Source organism: Eumetopias jubatus, unplaced genomic scaffold (genome assembly GCF_037043125.1).
Source record: "Eumetopias jubatus isolate StellerSeaLion01/CBP00866 unplaced genomic scaffold, mEumJub1_p1.0 scaffold_5, whole genome shotgun sequence".
Lineage (NCBI taxonomy): Eukaryota > Metazoa > Chordata > Mammalia > Carnivora > Otariidae > Eumetopias > Eumetopias jubatus.
The window spans coordinates 27,790,666-27,807,424 of NW_028274811.1; the positions used below are offsets into that span (position 1 = coordinate 27,790,666).

Consider the following 16,759-nt stretch of genomic DNA (forward strand, 5'->3'; position numbering starts at 1 on the left):
GACCATTATACAGATGAGGAGCCCAAGGCTTGGGGAGACCTGTACCTTCTAAGTGCTGGAGGAGTGATTTGAACCCAGGCTTCTGTGTGTCCTGCCCTTACCACCATGCTTCCTTGCCTCTTAGACAAACATACCAATCCACTCCTTCTTGGGCGGGGGGGGGGGGGTTTATAGCCCTAGCTGGGGCCCCTTGGCTCCCTCTACCCCCTCCCTCTGCACTCCTCATCCCCCCACCCCACCAGGAGTTTGGTATTTCCCCATCTCCCATGTATTTTTACACTGTTACACCTTGGTGAGTATCTGTAAGAGCTGTCTGGTGTGGTTTTTGGAACCGCCTAACTCAACCTCCTTGGGGGCTCCGTCTTCCAAGGGCCCTTGTGGCAGCCGAAGCAGCCCTGCACTGCTCCCTCTGTGGACACTGGTCCTGAAGGGCTTGCTGAGAGCCGAGAAGCCTGCAGCAGCTCCTTTCGGCTCCATGCCTTGTTTCCCTTGGCGTAAACTGCTGGGTTCTGTCTAGGCAGGGCCCCAAGGGTGGCAGGAGCTACAAGGATGAGACCCAAGGGAGCTTCCTGACCACAGCCCCAGGCAGGGCTGTCCTCCTCGGGCTGGTGCAGACAGCTGACCAGAAACCCCCGTCCTGACTTTGCTTCTCAGAAGCTGGCTCACATTAATCGGGGCAGAAACGCAGTGCTGAGATCTCCGGGTCTCCTCCCCAGCCTACCCCGGTGGTGCCATCAGCCCCCCGCCTTTCAAGGCGCTGCCTGGGCTCTCTGGTCTCCCCCTCGTAGACAGCATGCTTGTCCTTGTAGACAGGCCCCAGTGAGAGCCGCTGCCATTGGCAGCAGCGGCCCTTAGTCCTCGTCACACGTGGAGGGGTGAGCACAGGCCAGACCCTGTGGGAGGGATGACCTCCCAGGTTTCCTTTAGTCACTGATGACTGAGAAACTGAGTCAGCTCCTGTGAGGACAAGGTGAAGGCACCCTTCACGTAGGGCTAGGTGGGGGTCAGAGGCCTCATCAGTAAGTGCCAGAAAGCTTCTCGGCATGGTGTTACCAGCAGCGTCTAAGATCCCAGGTCCCCGATGGGCGGGAGGTCTGGCTGGGGAGACGCCGAGTGAGGTTAGGGGAACCTGGGAACCCCTGGCTTCCCATGTGTGGTCTCCATGCTGGCCCTGCTCCCAGCTGGTCTGCGAGGTCTGCCCCTGAGCGGTGACGATCTCTGGCCAGGAACCCCACAGGGCTGGATTCCAATCCCCGTTTGTCGCTACTTGCCATGAGACCTTGGGCAAGTTGTTGAGCCTCTCTGGGCTTCGCTTTCCCTGTCGGCGCGCGTCGTAAAGTGACGGGGGAAGACTGGTCGGATGCTGGCGGGGGTGGAGCTCTGCTGGGCGCTGGCTGTGGGCGCTGGCTGTTCCTAGCGGGGGCTGCCGTCTCTAACTCTGCTCTTTCCTTCCTGCCTTTCCTACAGAGCCTGTTGGCTTTACTCCTCCGGGAACAAAATCCCTGAACTTCCCCAGGTCCCCCTCCGCAGAGCCGTGCTCTCCCTCCTGCCAAAGGTGGGCTGAGCTCCGAGGTTGTACTGGCCTGCTCGGCCCCGTGGCGGGCTCCCGAACGGCCAGGCACTGGAGAGGAGCAGGCCGAGGGACTGCCTGGCTGGGGAGGGCGGGGCTGCTGCACAGTCCCCACACCGTGTGTCAGTAGCATCAACGAGCAGCTCAGCTGCAGCAGCTCCCGGAAGCTTCTATTTTCCTCTGAAAACATCCTGTCCTGAGGGGCGTTCACCTCAAAGAGGAGGAAGGAAAACACAAGTAAACGAACGCACAGAAACCACTGGAGGCTGTGGGCCAGGCCACTCAGCTCAGTGAGGTTCAGCTAGCTCGGAGGGTGCCTTGGGGCCAGGCTGGGTCTAGAGCGGGCCTGTGGTTTGCCAAGGCCTCATGCAGGGACTCTGGTCCTCACCTCTGCCGTGGCAGGGCCGTTATCTGATGTTGAGGCCAGGCAGCTGGTAGACTGGCCACACACACCTGGCAGGATTCTGTGCAACCATGGCAATAGTACTCTGCTGGCAGGTGGGACCGAAGCCTCCCAGTCCCCAGGGGTGTGGCCCAGCCATCCCCCAGTCCTCCAGCTCAGCCAGCCACACGGCCACGGCTCCGTGCTCTGCGGTGGGTGTCTGGCACAAGGTGTCCGGCATGCTGTGGGCGGGGAGCTTTCGGGCTGTCGTCCGGAGAGCACCATGTCCTGGGCAGCAGGGCCCCGAGTGGGGGCTGGGGATAAAATGGCACGAGCCCTGCCAGGGTCTGTCTGCAGAGGTAGGGTCTGCCGGGACCCACAAATCGAGGCCCAGCTGATATGCAGGCAAGTCCCATTTGGAAGGTCTGGGGAGCTTTCTTCTCGGAAACTGACCCTCAGTGTCCCAGGCCTTGGGGGAGCTTCCCACTCGGCAGCTGGCCAGATCCCTTGGCACTTAAGCAACCACTGGTGACAGTGGCTCCCAGCTCCAGACACGGGTCTGGGGGAGCTGTGGGACTACCTGGTGGGCCCTAGAGGTGAGAGAGGAGCCAGGAGGAACTGATCAAGGCCAGAGTGGATGCTCGGGGCCAGGCCCTGGATGGAGCCTGGCTCTTGGCAAGGCGGGGAAGAGCAGTGAGAAGTGGAGGGGACTTCTGAGCATGGCCAATGTGTGGGGTTTTGCAGGGGAGCTGGGCCAAGGAGCTGAGGCCCAGCCTATACTCATGCACCCCGAGCCATGTGCCCTCACCATGGGCCCAGGTATCTGTCCACAGGAAGACGTACTTTTTCTAATGAGCACAAAGGCTCCATATGAAACGAGCAGCAGCCCTGGCTTCGACTTTCTGGTTATCCTGATTGCCAAAGTACTGCAGGCAGGAGATGGGGCGGTGGGTAGGAGGACGTGTGGGGTCTCAGGTGTCAGGCAGGAGGTCCCTGACTCCAAGCAGTGGCCCCAACTCTTTCTGGCCTCCCGGGTACTGCTGTGACCTTGTGCCCAGCCCCAGCCTGGGTGCTCTGTCCAGCGCCTGCCACATCCTCCCTAAACACTGGCTCGTGCTGGGACCCTCCCCCACGACCCCCCGCTAGAGACCCAGCCTTGAGGGCCCAGCTTTAACTGAGGTAACAAACAGTGCAGGGTACAATCTCCGATCTCGGGGAAGCAGTGCAGACAGACCAGTGAACAGACGCCTCAGCACAGTAGTCAGTGCTGCGGCCGGGGGGCCATAGCAGGGGACCCCTGCTCACACGGGGAGGCGAGGAAGGGCTTCCAGGGGGAAGTCTCATTTATGATGAGGCCTGCAAGATGGATGCAAATTGGCCAAGCCGAGTCGGGGGAGTTCTCGAGGGAGGGCCGAGCAGCCCCCTGTGGCTGGAGAGGAGAGGAGGGGAGACAGTGTGGCCGTCTGGCATCACCAAAGACCCCGAGAGCCCATCAAGGGGCCCCAGCACGGACCCGAGAGAGGACTTGGCTGCATGGCTAACAGGAAATCTTCTCAACCTCAGAGCCTCACGTGTCTCGTCTGTAAAATGGGAAGAATGCCTTTCTTGAATGGGTTGTCACACGTGGCATCCACAGTACTCACTGCCCCTCTTTGCACCCCCAGAAGAGAACGGTAACTACACCAGCGGCCCCCCTGCCCTGGAAGGAACACGAGGCTCAAGGTGTGGATCCGCCACTCCTGTGAGCTCGTCCCCATGGGCGTCTCTCCAGCTCCGGCTCGGGAGCATGGGGAAGAAGGGGGGCTGTTGTCCGCTCCACGGCAGAGCGGATGAGGGGGTGGGGCGTGCAGAGGTCCTGGGGCACCAGGGATTCTGGAGGCCTTTCCTTCCGCAAGTCTTAGTGGCCGTGCCAAGGACAGAACCTGGACAGGCGGAGATGACTAACAAGCCAGCCCTGCCCTCCGGAGCCCCAGGCCAACCTCTGCACCCAGTGGGCACCTCTGCCTGCGAGGCTGGGGGACCGCAGCCAGGTCACGGTGCTTTCCGAGGAAGTGACCCTTAGACAGGTCCAAATGAGAAGGGGCGAGGTGTGCAGAGCAGGAGGAAGCGTGGGAAATGGTGAGGGGACGGAGGAGGGGGTGGGCGGAGGCACCGAGGCAGAGAAGAGCTAGGCACCTGGGCGGGCCTGCGTGGCCGTGCCAGGATGAGCGGGGTGCCCATGCACCGAGGCCTTGGCAGGTCCAGCTCCCGCCATCAGGGGGGCTCTCGGTGCCCCCTGGCAGGCAGGTGGTATGGCCTGAACCCCAATCTCAGCGGCGCTAGAGCCTGCTGAAGCATTTTTGGGGTCAGGGAAGCAGTGGCTTGGATAACTGAGCAAGCAGTCTGGAGAAGGAAACCGGGTGGGCTCCCCGTGTCCGTGCGCGACCCCTCCCCTGTGCCCCTGCGTCCGTGCGCGACAACTGCAGGCCTCTGCCGCCTACTGTGGGATCTCGGGCCCACTGCACAGCCTCTGCCTGCCTCAGTTTCCTCTTCTGTCGGAGGGAGAGAATATTTATGCCTGTTGTTGAGGAGCATAGGAGTTACCCTCTGGAGGGCACTCAGAACCCTGCCTCACACATGGTAGCCGCCCACTTACTGTCAGGAAATGCTTTTCTCTCAGCCCGAAACAGTTGTTTGGCCTGGCACCCAGGCGCTCAATGATACGAGCTGACTGACGGTGTCTGCCGCTGGTGATCAGTGGAGGATCTGGGGGGGGGAGCGGGGTGGGGGCACGTCTCCTGGCACAGCAACCGCCCCCCCCCCCGCCCCCAGCCACAGGGAGGCCGGCCTGGTCGGGCCTCACGCACTCCCCACCCCCATGCGTGAGGCCAGAGGAAGCAGCAACTTTCTTCACTGGGAAAGTGTTGTGGGGCTCAAGCGTTTGGGGGTTTTCAGAGTCAACCGTCAGAGGCGAGGGAGTTTTCTCTGCCGGCGGCAGCAAGGGCTCTCAGGGTGCACACGGCCTGTGAGCAGACCGCTGCGGTCTGCAGGGAAAATGCCGACGGTGTTTAGTTTTCACCTGAGCCTGCAGGAAGTAAGGGGGCGAGGGGGAGAGGGAGGGCAGCCCAGCCAGGCCCCAGCTCAACCTCAGAGCAGAGGAGACCTGCCCCCGGAGTCCCGGATTTCCACTTCCTCCTGTCCCGCTCTGCCTTTGGATCCCCCTCCTGGCTCCGGGCTCCTCAACGAGAGGAGCGATGCTAGGGCAGCACAGTGAGGAATTTCCAGCCATGGGCTAGTGAAGGTGTTCCGGAAAAATGGGGACCACCTTCGGGACAGTGGATTTTGAGTCGGAGGGGTGCCAAGCAGTAAAAGCCACACGCCAGCAGGAAGGATGACTTCTGCCGAGACTGTGGCCGACCCGGCCTGCCAGCCGCAGGGTCTCCGAGTCCTGGACCTGTCGTGTAGTGCTGCGTCCTGGTGTGTGTGCGAGTGTGAGATGGGGGCACGCAGGCAGAGGCAGATCACGGGGCCGGGCAGCGTCCTGACCAAGGAGCATGGACTGCTGTTGGGTCTTTTGTGTAGTCACTCCACCCTGTTGTGAACACTTACTGGGAGCGCAGCTCTGTGCTTGGCACTCTGCCCTCAGGTAAGCCAGGTGAGGTTGTGCATCGAGATGCTCAGGGCCTGGTGGGGATGGTCGGCCCAGGCCTGCCCCCTTCCCGTGGAGGCTGGGCAGTCAGTTTCAGGAGGAGGCGGCGGGGGGAGCTCCGGTCCCGGGGCTCCCCTTACACATGCCAGGCCCCAGGCAACCCCACCTTGTTGTCTGGGCGGCCTGGCCCTGGGACAGCCTTGTGCTGAGGCCATGGAGCGGGACGTTCCGCTGGCTGAGGGGGGCGTGGGGCACTGGGCCCTGTGCCAGACGGTTCCCCCTGGCTACCAGCGCAGACATGGAGGGGGCTGGGGAGTGAGGCTGAGGGGCAGCCTGCGTCCACGTGGGAAGGACTGGCCAGGCCCTCAGTGCCCTGCCCCGGAGCCCTGGCCACCCCGAGGCCTCCAGCGAATGGTAGGCTCTTTGCCCCACCCTTGCCCACCTGGCACCTCTCCTGTGGTTTTGCTGCAGACTCCTGTTTAATTAGAGGCTTTTCCCGAGTTCCCAGGGAAGGCTGGTGGACAGAAAGAGCCCTCTGACCATCGGGCAATGCCTCCTACCTCCCACCCCCTCAATACCCGTTCCACACATGCATCCCAGCCACAGGCTGTAGGCTGAACTGGATTCCGCACCGTGAGGCTTAGCCAGCCTGGCCTAGGACAGTCAGCTCTGGTCCTCCGTCAGGTGAGAGGCCTCTCTGTGGTTTCCTGGCCAAAGCTAGCCCTCCCCAGGGACGGGGGGGGGGGGGCGTTGCTGAGAAATGTGCTGTGGGGCCACCCTCTCCCTCCCTCGGAGCAGACCGGCCCTACCCACTTCCCGGGCAGAGTGGGACTCTGTGACTGTCTTCCTGAAGCTGGCATCTTGGACCCCAGGCTCTGGTCCTAAGACTTCCTTCCAGGGGTCCCACTCCACCAGCCAGGCTTACAGTTCTGGGGGCCCAAGAGCCAGAGTCAGGGCTTAGATGGCAAGGCCTTCTCGGAGGCAGGAGCTTACATTCAAAAGCCCCCAGGCCGGAGGGACCTGTGGAGGGTTTCCATCCCACCTACTGGGCCAGGGCTCCAGGCGTTTGTGCCCTTAGGTGGTGAATGGTGACCAGAGTCCCAGGTTCTTGAGGGAACGGGCCCTGAGGCTGTGGCCCTGTCTGTCACAAGGCCTGCTCAAGGCTGATGATGTCTGGCTACCACTCTCTTGAGGACCCTATCAGGATAAAAAGGCCCCGGAGGCTTCCAGGAAGCTTCCCAGGCCCTTGGCTGCTGCTCCCCCAAATTCCAAGATAAGGCAGAATTTTTGTATCTGTGGTCAGTGAGGTCATCAGGGCTGCTTTTCTCATCGTCATTATTCAAGGGTCAAACTGGCCCAGGATCCTGTACTGAAAAGGTTAATATAAATGTCAGAGAGCCTAAGCACCCCTGCCCACTTTCGCTCGTGGCACCCCTGAAAGCGATCACTAGACCACCTGGAGGAGGAAGCTGGAGGCTGAAGCACACGTGGAAATGCTGGGCGTGAGCCGGGAGGAGCAGGCGGGAGTGGGGCCTGACCACACAGTGCTCTGGAGGTTCTCTAAGGGCGTGGGCGGCTCTGGGCAGGAGTGCTGTGATCTGATTTACATGGTTGCTGGATGGAGGACTGGTGGAGGGGCAGGAGGCCACTGGAGTTGTCCGGGTGAGAGGTGACTGACAGACTGGAGGCGGGATGTGAGAGCGTCAAGGACTACTCCAGGGTGTCTGAGCAACTGCAGGGAGGGAGTGGCCATTAACTGAGGAAGACGGAGAACAACAGCATTTGGGGCAGGAAACCAGAGGCTCTTCTTTGGACGTACTGAGTTTGGGGAGCATTTCAGACTTCTGAGTAGATGTGGTGAGTAGGCGTTTGGGGAGTGGAGTTCCCTAGAGGAAGCAGGGGCTGAGATAGGAATGGCAGTCATCAGATGAAGACGTGGAAAGCTGTGACCCTGGATGAGAGCACTCTGGGAATGAGGGGAGATGGAAAGCCAAGGGCCATCTTGGGTCAGGTCAGGAAGGTGAGCAGGCAGGAAGCAGGCTGACAGAGAGCAGCCTGTGAGCTTGGAGGCAAGTCAGGTTTGTGTGGCATTCTGGAAGCCCAGCCAAGAAACTGTTTCAAGGAGGAAGGAGAAATGAGTTGTGTCCAGTCCCGCCGAGAGGTCAGGTAGAAGGCAGACTGAGCATTGAGTTCAGTAGTGTGGCAGTCGCTGGGGACCTCGACAGGAGCCATCTGGTGAAGTGACGGTGCAAGGGACGGCTGGGCTGAAGGGCGGCACGAGAACGAAGAACAGGAGCCGAGGATGGGGATGGCGCAGCTGCGTTTTGCAACAAAGGGGAGCGAGACATGAGCTGGTGGCTGAGGGAGCATTTACAGCGGGAACGGGCAGCCTGTCGGGACCCCAGTGGGAAGGCTGCTGGCCTTGGCGCAGTCCCTGGCACGCGGCGGGCACGCAGTACACGAAGGATTCCACAGGTGTCCTCGCGCCCCGTAGCCGCCCCAGCCCAATTCCCCTCTCTTGCCAACCCTTGCCGGCAAGCCTGAGGGGCCTCCGTTCTACCCTTCGTTCCCACACACACTCTGGCTCTGTCACAGTTGTGTCTCCGGGTCCGGGCCGCGGATAAAGAAAGCCTGAGCGTGGCAGGAGCCTCCCAGCTTGCTCAGAAAGCCCTGCCTTAGAACAGCGACGGGCAAGTCGCCGCACCCCACGGCCTGGAGACACCATGGCCCCGTCCTCAGCCTCCAGGGCTGAGGTTGCCAGTGGGCTGCCAGGTGGGTCTTCCACCCTCAGGCAGATCCCCCCCCTGGCAAATTCAGACCAAAACTGGCCCGTGTGAGGCCAGCACCTCAGGGCCAGGGAAGGACTGTGAGGAGCATTTCCTTTGTGCACGTGAGGGGCTTCCTGCGTGTCCCTTCCTCATGACGCAACACCTGAGGAATTGAGCTCTTGGGTGTTGTGTGGCTTTGCCCTTACAGCAACCCTGTGATCCTCTCCATTTGACAAGATACTGTAAGTCCGTTCTTGAAGGCCACACACGTTAGACCCAGGAGCTCCACGGGGCCAGCCGATGACTCCTCAAGGTCACAGGGTGCTCACGAGGGGGCTGTGGTGCTGCCGGGACACCACCCCGACTGCCTGAGGACAGAACGCAGGCTGCTTAGTCCTGGGATGTGAGGCTCTGCCCCGTGGGCCGATGAACGGCCAGGGGACTGCAGATGTGGCGGCCCGGAGGGAAGGGTGCTGCAGCCAGTAGGCCCGCCTCAAGCTCCCCTGGCAGCAGGTGTGGGGGACAGGGCAGCCAGGGCTGCTGCCGGGGGGAGGGGGTGAGCCTGTGTCCACCTGGAAGCCTCACACCTCGGCTGAGTTGCAGCTCACACCTGGCCTTCCCTCTCGCCTCACTGGACCCCAAACAGCCAATCCCAAGGGGACCTGTGCCAGGCCTCCTCACCGTGAGCTACCCTCAGCTTTCCCAGACCTGGTGATGAAGGATCACGAACTCCAGTACACGAGAGAGGGAACTGAAGCCCAGAGATGGGAGGGAGTCTGGCTGAATTCACCCAGTGGGAAATTGCACCCTGGGAAGGAGCCCAGGCCACAACCTTTCACCACTGTGCTGCTCCAAAGATGTCCTGCTGCTTCTGTGCCATGAGTCAGAAGTCACTTATCTGTGCTCCTAGCCACAGAAGCCCCACAGCTGAACTTTCCAAGTGGAAGCTGAGCCTCAGTGGTAGATGATGTCTCCAGGATCCCGGCTTGTGCAGGGGTGCGCTGGGGATATGCAGAGCTGTGCCTTGGCCCCGAGCAGCACCTCCCTGTGGCTGGGTCGCATGGGGAGCCCCCTTCCCAGCATGAGTCATCTCATGACAGATCCATGTGACTAGTGTGAAAAGTAAGAGTCTGTGTTGCTGAGGAAGCAGGAAGTGTGGGGGCTGGGTGGGCTGGCCCTGGAGGGAGCCTGGCCCCACCTAGCCCACCTGCTCTGAGTTAAAGGGCGGATGGGAGCCTTCCCTGTCTCCACAAATCCTGTGAAGCCTGAGGTGGAATAGTGGGTCTGACTCCAAACCCTGAGTCTGGGGGCTGGAGGAGGAGGAAAGAAAACTCCAGGCTGTCCTGGGGTAAGCCAGGTCTCAAGACCATTACCTGATGTCTGGGGCTGGAGGCCGTGAGCAGCCCCCCAGACAAGCCACAGGGCCTCAGAGAAACCGGGGGATGAGGGGGTGGGGCCGGCGGGGGGAGGAGTGTCTCAGACCCAGAGGCAGAAAGAATTTCCTGGACAGGGGAGATGTGCCTCTGGGATTAAGTGTATAGAAACCGAGAGGCTCTCTAGGTGGTAGGGCTGCTTGAGCAAAGCGTGCGGGGCTGTGGGCAGGGCCGCTGGACATAGGATGGCTTGAGTGGTGCCCCCTCCCTGAGGCCTGTGGTTTTAACCACCCCACTTTCCTTTGACATTTGGGCTACCCGCACGGCTAAAACAGGCTCTGTCTATATGTATGCCCCCAGCCCTGGGCCTTCCTCCTTCGGGTCTCCCCACATTCACACCCCCCCCTCATTTTTCAGCACAACAAGGCCAGCCAGCCAGCCCACAGCGTCCCACAACTCTCTCCTCTCTATGAACATTTCAGCAGCCCCCACCCTACACCTGCACCAGCCGACATCAGCCAGAAACAAGGTACGGATCTGGGAAGGGGAGGGGCCTGGCAGCCCCAGAGCCTGGGGGCCGAGTCCCTAGCTTCTGAGTCCAGGGGCTAGGCCCTTTTTACAACTGGAAAACCTGGGGCTGGGCAAACTCAAAAGCCCAAAGAAAACACCAGGAAGGTGGATGGGGAGCCTGAGGGCAGGTGGTGCCAGGTCAAACTTGGAAGGCTTCAGGTTGAGGTAGGAGCCTAATCCCGAGGGGCCTCCCAATGCCAGGACGTGGGAGCAGGCATCTGTGTAAAGCTGAGGACAATAAAACTTGGATCCTTTCCCTCCCCCCAGTGAGAAAATGGAAAGTGGTGGTTGTGATGGCTGATTCACCTCAGCCTCAGGGAAAGTCATTCTGAAATCAGCCAGTGTCGGCTGTGGGAAACGTGCTGACTCAACCCTGGGGGGGCAGAGGGGGTGGGTGGAACCCAGGCTGCCCAGGCCAGGGGGCCTGCGTCCTGCACACAAAGCCAGGCCAGAGCCCCCAGCCGAGAGGCCCCAGGTGAGGACCAGCCGTGGACCAGGGCCCGGTGAGGCCTGGCCTGCCCACCCCTCAGTGTCTCCACCTCTCCCCTGGCCAGCCAGTATCCTTAAGGCTGGTCACCCAGCCTCTCTGCCCTGTAAATGGGGCACTGTCATCACACTGGCATAGTCCTGAACAAACCGGTATGTCTGGTCCTCCAGCAGATGGAGGGAGGGTCTTAGAGGCCCCACAGGAGGCTCTAGGGTGCAGTCCCAGGTCAGGCTAGCTCACTCACTCGGCCCCTCTCCCCTGTAGGAGTTCACAGGCCTCTGCAGACCCCTGACCTCTCTGGCTTCTACTCTCTGACCTCAGGCAGCATGGGACAACTCCCCCACACTGTGAGCTGGTGAGTGTGGGCCCGGCGGGAAGGGGGCGCCTCGCGCTGGGGAGACCCATACTGGCCGGGTCCCTTTCCTCCTGCACCCTGCTCTGCCGGCACTCTGCTGCCAGCCCTGTGTCGGCACCGGGGGCGTCCAGCAGCTCTGTCCATTCCCCAGGCGGCCCGCTGCACTCCCCTTGACTCCTGGTCTCAGTCCAGCCGCACGTGAACTCTGCCTCCATGTCTGAGAGCCTCGAGTGGCGTGGGGGTGGGGGACACGGCGAGCTGCCCAGGGTTCTAAGAGTAGGTAAGGAAGAAAAGGGAGACCTGCCTGGGCAGGGAGGGGACAATACGAGTGGCCACGAGACAGGCTTTTACCTCTCAGCCACGTGGTGGGCAAGGGGCTACTTCCTTCTCCCTTCAGTGCCTCCTGCCGACTGGTCCCTTGGCCGAGCTCCTGAGGAGCAGAGTTCTCCTGCGCCCCCCTTCTGGCGCCTGCTCGAGCCCGAGCCCAAGCCCCAGCCCCTGGCCAGCTGCTTAGAGAGCCCTGGAGTCTGTGAAGACTGTGCCGGCCCGAGGCAGCCTGGACCTTAAGTCAGCAGGCCCAATTGTGGGCCACAGGGCCCGTCTTCAGCCGGAGCTGGGCCTCGACAGGCTGGTTGGCCCTCTGCTCGTGACCCACAGTGTGAGGTGGACAGGTCTGCAGCCTCTCTGGGCTGGGGCAGTCACCCAACAGCAGGCAAGCACGGTTTCCCAGGAAGGAAGGGAAGGCCAGAGGCCCACGCTGAGACCTGCCTGCCCTTTTCCACGTGCTCTTTATCCGTGTTCAGCTCACTCCGTTGCCTGATTCTCCTCAGACAGTGCCCCACTCTGAATACCAATCAGGACTCCGCCTAGGAATGCCCCCAGGATTGGAGCTGGCCGGGCGGGGTTCTGGACGCCAGCGCGGCACTGCTGACGCGGGCCGACCCTCAGGCCCCTGCCCTCTCGGGGCCTGATCCGCCAGAGGCCTGACAGTGACAGGGCCGTGTTAGTGCTTTCAGTGGGGACTGTAATCACCCAGCTTGGGATTTCAAGGGCTTTCAGGAGAAAAGGTCATTTAGCCAAGCAGGGCCTGAAGGCAGGCCAGGAATCAAAAGGGGGCAAAATAATCCAGTCATTTTAACAGTGGATGCAGAAGCCCTAAGGCAGATGTCAACCCCGTATTGACCAGGAAATAAGGCTGGAGGTGAGCTGACGCGGCGGTGGGGGGGGGGGGGGGATGTCGCGCTTCCTAAGCTGGGTCCTAGGAGGATGCTGCCATTTCTGCCCCTTAAGCGCCAGGAGCAGTCTGTGGAGCAAAGAGCACGGGTGCCCTCTGGTGGCAGATGCCAAGTACACACTCTGGAGAGTCCTAGCAGAGGCCGATCCCCTGCACCCGGTGGGGAGGTCCTGCCCCACATCTGGCCGGTAGCCAGACTGCTAACAGCTGTCTCTCCCAACCACAGGCCCAGCCCTCCTCTCTACCCCTTGTCCCCTTCCTGCGGATATAGACAGCACTTCCCTGCCCCCACTGCAGCCCCTGGCGCCCCCTACCCCAGGTGAGTCCCGAACCCTGCAGCCAGGCTCCTGCTTCCTGTTGCCCAGGCTTCAGTGCCCACACGAGGCCGTGCCCAGGCCAGTGCTTGCCCTGTGCTAGTTGTCTGTCCAGCCGTCCGTCCGTCCTTCTGCAGCCCCCCGCTGCGCCGTGCCTGAGAATGAAGCCAGTGGGAGAGCAAGGGGCCTGAGGCCGGGCCATACCCTGCAGCCAAGCGCCCTGGGGCAGCCAGGGACAGTGCAGGCACGTGTGCGCTCATGCTCCTGCTTCTGTGCGTGCGTGAGCCCGCCCAAGTGCACGTGTGCGTGCACTCACCCCTTTGTGCCTCCCTGCTGAAGGGCGGGTCAGGCACGCTCTCTTGGGCCTTCCGTGAGCTCTGCCCGCGCCGAGGCGCCACCTTTTCCATGTGTCTCCAACCGCGGGCCCTTCTGGTGGTTTCCCCAGAAGAGCAGAAACGTGAAGTGACAGGTGTGTGTATGTGTGTCCCTTCACTCACTCCCTCAGTGACAGAGCCAAGCCAGGGACGGAACAAGAACTCAGCAGACATGTCCAGCCCTGCTAGGGTTCACAGGCCAGGGCGGGAGGTATGGACAGAGCGCGAACAGTCAAACGGGCTAGGGCAGGGGCATGGGCCGGGAGAGCTTCACGAAGAGTCACATGTCCTGAGTGAAGCGGCCAAGGGGAACAGCACTGGTCGGGGACGGCTAGAGGTGTAAAGTGATGGAAAACGGGAAAGGATGGGGCAGAGAGTGTCAGCGGGGCAGGTCCCATGGAGGATCCTGGGTCTTATTCGGTGGGCTGCGGGGGAATTTCAGCAGTGGTGGCCAAGGGCACTCAGGCGTTTACAAAGGTCACTCTGCGTGTTGTGGGGAGAGAGGCCTGGAGGGTCCAAGCAGGAGAGAAAGGAGACTCAGAGGGCAGCCACGGCCCCAGGAGGCTGAGCCGGTGAAAGCGTAAGGTAAGGGGGCAGATTGCAAAGCTACTGAGGATTGACTGCATAGCCACCTGAATGACATGTATGCGGGTTTGTGCAGTGTGTGTGTGGTGTGTTGGGAGCAGGTACTTGTGTGCAAGCCCGTGGGGGTGGCATGTGCCCCCGTCCTCGTGTACTGTGCAGGGGCCGCCAGGTGTCCAAGGTGTGGCCCATACCTTCCTGGCTCAGTGTTAACTCTCCTTCTGCCTTTAGGTTCACCCACCCCCCCCTGATGCTAGGCTCTGGTGTGCCTGGCCACCCCGCGGCCATCCCCCACCCGGCCATCATACCTCCCTCAGCGAAGCAGGAGCTGCAGCCGTATGACCGCAGCCTGTGAGTGAGAAGGCACCCAATGTGGAGGAGGCAGGGGGACAAGGGGGCAGACCTCAGGGTCCCATCTGCTCATCAGCCAGACACATTCCCCCCACCAGGCTCTGCGCTTGCCACCTAGAAGCTCCAGGGGCTGCCAGGGGCGGCCTCGGCTGAGCCATCTTGTGGTTCTCGCCCCTGACTGACCTGTGTTTTGTTCGGGGTTTTTTTTGTTGGTTTTTGTCTTGTTTTTACTTAAGCAATCTCTTCACCCAATGTGGGGCTCGGACTCACGACCCCAACATCGGGAGTCATAGATCCCTCCAAGTGAGCCAGCCAGCACTCGGCCCCCACCTCCCCCAACCAGTGTTTTTTGATCCTTAGAAGGAGGAGGGGATGGATGGGGTGGGGAACAGAGATTTGGTTTGAGCCAACAGGGGAGGGGCTGAGAAGTCCTTAAACATGTTTCTCTTAGCTGCAGTATTCCTGGAAGGAAGGGTTACGTAGCTCTGATCATCCATTTTGGAGCAGCTGGGAAGGATACCGTTTACAAAACCTCCGTTTCCGTGCATTTACCCACACACTGGACACACACTAGAAAAAGGCAGGAGCGTTAGGTGGACACCGGGGGGGCTCCTGAGTGATCTGGACATATACCCCTCAGGAAGACGCAGGCAGAATCCAAGGTGGAGAAGGAGGCCAAGAAGCCAACCATCAAGAAACCCCTGAACGCCTTCATGCTGTACATGAAGGAGATGAGAGCCAAGGTCATCGCAGAGTGCACACTCAAGGAGAGCGCGGCCATCAACCAGATCCTAGGCCGAAGGGTGAGGCCATGGGCAGGTGGGCTGGCGGGAGTGGGCCCTGACCACCTCCACCCTGGTGCTCTTGATTCCTTGGTGCACCCCATATCTACCTCTTCTCCCCCACTGCAGTGGCACGCGCTGTCTCGGGAAGAGCAAGCCAAGTATTATGAGCTGGCCCGAAAGGAGAGGCAGCTGCACATGCAGCTGTACCCAGGCTGGTCAGCGCGGGACAATTATGTGAGTGGCCAGTGACACACAGTAGGGACGGGGAGGGGAACCTTCAAGAGGCCATGCCCCGGGCCACAGTCTCCATAGGGAAAGCCAGACCACTGTCCTGAAGGTAGAGACAAGGAGGGCAGGTGGTGGAGTGCAGGGGCCCAAGGCCTCACATGGCTGGTCTGAAGAGAGCTAAGCAAGGGAAGCTGCCCCTTGAAGGCAGGCCCATGTCCTCTCTTCCACTTGGGATGCACTCCCCCGACAGGGCTGTTGCCTGGTATTTGGCCAAATAGGCAGGAGGGGAGTGAGGGGCCTTGTAAGTCATCGCCTCCATTCAGAAGGGAGACCCGCACGGGAAAGGGAGGAGGAGCCTCTAACTGCCCCATGGTGCCCTGGCAAAAAGTGCCATCAAGAAACACCAGGCCTGGGCGCCTGGGTGGCTCAGTTGGTTAAGCGACTGCCTTCGGCTCAGGTCATGATCCTGGAGTCCCGGGATCGAGTCCCACATCGGGCTCCCTGCTCAGCAGGGAGTCTGCTTCTCCCTCTGACCCTCTTCCCTCTCGTGCTCTCTCTCATTCTCTCTCTCTAAAATAAATAAATAAAATCTTTAAAAAAACAAAACAAAAAAAAAAAAAACACCAGGCCTCCTGGGGAGGAGGGAACTGTGTACCCAGAATCTCAGCAACAGCCCGGCTAAGGCTGCAGGTCTCCCAACCACACACTCAGTGGAATTATCAAGGGACCACTTCCCAGATCTGAGCAGAATCCCTCCCTCTGTTCCCTGCAGGGGAAGAAGAAAAGGCGGTCACGGGAGAAGCACCAGGAATCCAACACAGGTGAGGCCTCCTCTCAGCAGCAGAGAGTGCTCTCCAAGCCTGCATTTTCATGAGCACCCTGCTCTGGCCCAGAGGGAGGGGCGGAATTCTCAGCCACAGACCTTCAGGCCTTGGGCCCTCTGGAAACAAGGCCCACTTCTCACATGTCAAATCCCCATGTGAGGAACAATTACACGACATCCCTTTAACAGTGTAACACTGGCGTGCTGACCCACCGCACCCTCCCACCTTTGCCAGCCCTGCTCACAGCTAGCCTCTGCCAGAGACACTGAGCCTGTGGTCCTGCTGAGATGGGCATGCGGGCTGTGGGGGTGGCGGTGCAGCTGTGCCTAGGCCCAGAAGTCCCACAGCCGGCTGGTCGGTGCCTGGCCATTTCTCGGTCACCTGCCACCCCCATCCCTGTTTATTTAGGCAGTGCAAAGTGCTCTGTATGGAGGACCCAAGGAAGCCACACACTGCTTCAGGTCTCCCCACTGTGGGGGAATTCTTGCCCCAAGTCTGGTAACGCAGGCTCCACATCCATGACTATCTCAGCTCTGCGGTCCCCACCCAGGAGAGCTCGAGGCTAGGCCTGAGGCGGGGTAGAATCCTTGCCCTTTTTCTGAGGTTGAAGTATGGACTTTGCCGTCCCTCTGGCTTCAGCTACAGCATGAGGGGGTTCTGGGCGAGGTGGATTAAGCACTGGCAAAAAGGAAGAAAAACCGGGTAACGTGGGCAGGGAGATATGGGGGGTGGGCAGCCCTGAGGCAGTAGAGGCTGGACCCCCGTGGGCCTCCCCCGGGCTTTTCTCCCGCAGCTCCCATGCTGCGGCCAGACAGAGGAGCTAACCTGCTAGGACCCCCTCCCTCCCTCCACCATTCTTCCCACTGCCTCTCCTACCTAGCTAGGTGCCCAGCTTTCCTGATAACTTGGCTCTGGGTCCTGGGGCTCCCACTGG

General features: G+C 60.9%; 1 protein-coding gene across 6 annotated transcripts in view; it reads left to right on the forward strand.

Annotated features, from left to right (window-relative positions):
- Positions 1 to 16,759, forward strand: part of TCF7 (transcription factor 7) — a 32,911-nt gene that overhangs the window by 12,978 nt on the left and 3,174 nt on the right. For 4 of the 6 annotated variants that reach the window (XM_028103598.2, XM_028103596.2, XM_088023263.1 and 1 more), the window contains 7 exons: positions 10,139 to 10,250; positions 11,043 to 11,133; positions 12,594 to 12,686; positions 13,869 to 13,988; positions 14,629 to 14,791; positions 14,900 to 15,007; positions 15,774 to 15,822. In XM_028103598.2, the coding sequence (XP_027959399.1) occupies positions 10,139 to 10,250; positions 11,043 to 11,133; positions 12,594 to 12,686; positions 13,869 to 13,988; positions 14,629 to 14,791; positions 14,900 to 15,007; positions 15,774 to 15,822 (736 nt within the window). The remainder of the gene's footprint in view (positions 1 to 10,138; positions 10,251 to 11,042; positions 11,134 to 12,593; positions 12,687 to 13,868; positions 13,989 to 14,628; positions 14,792 to 14,899; positions 15,008 to 15,773; positions 15,823 to 16,759) is intronic. The other 2 variants (XM_028103600.2, XM_028103599.2) reach the window with 1 other exon arrangement.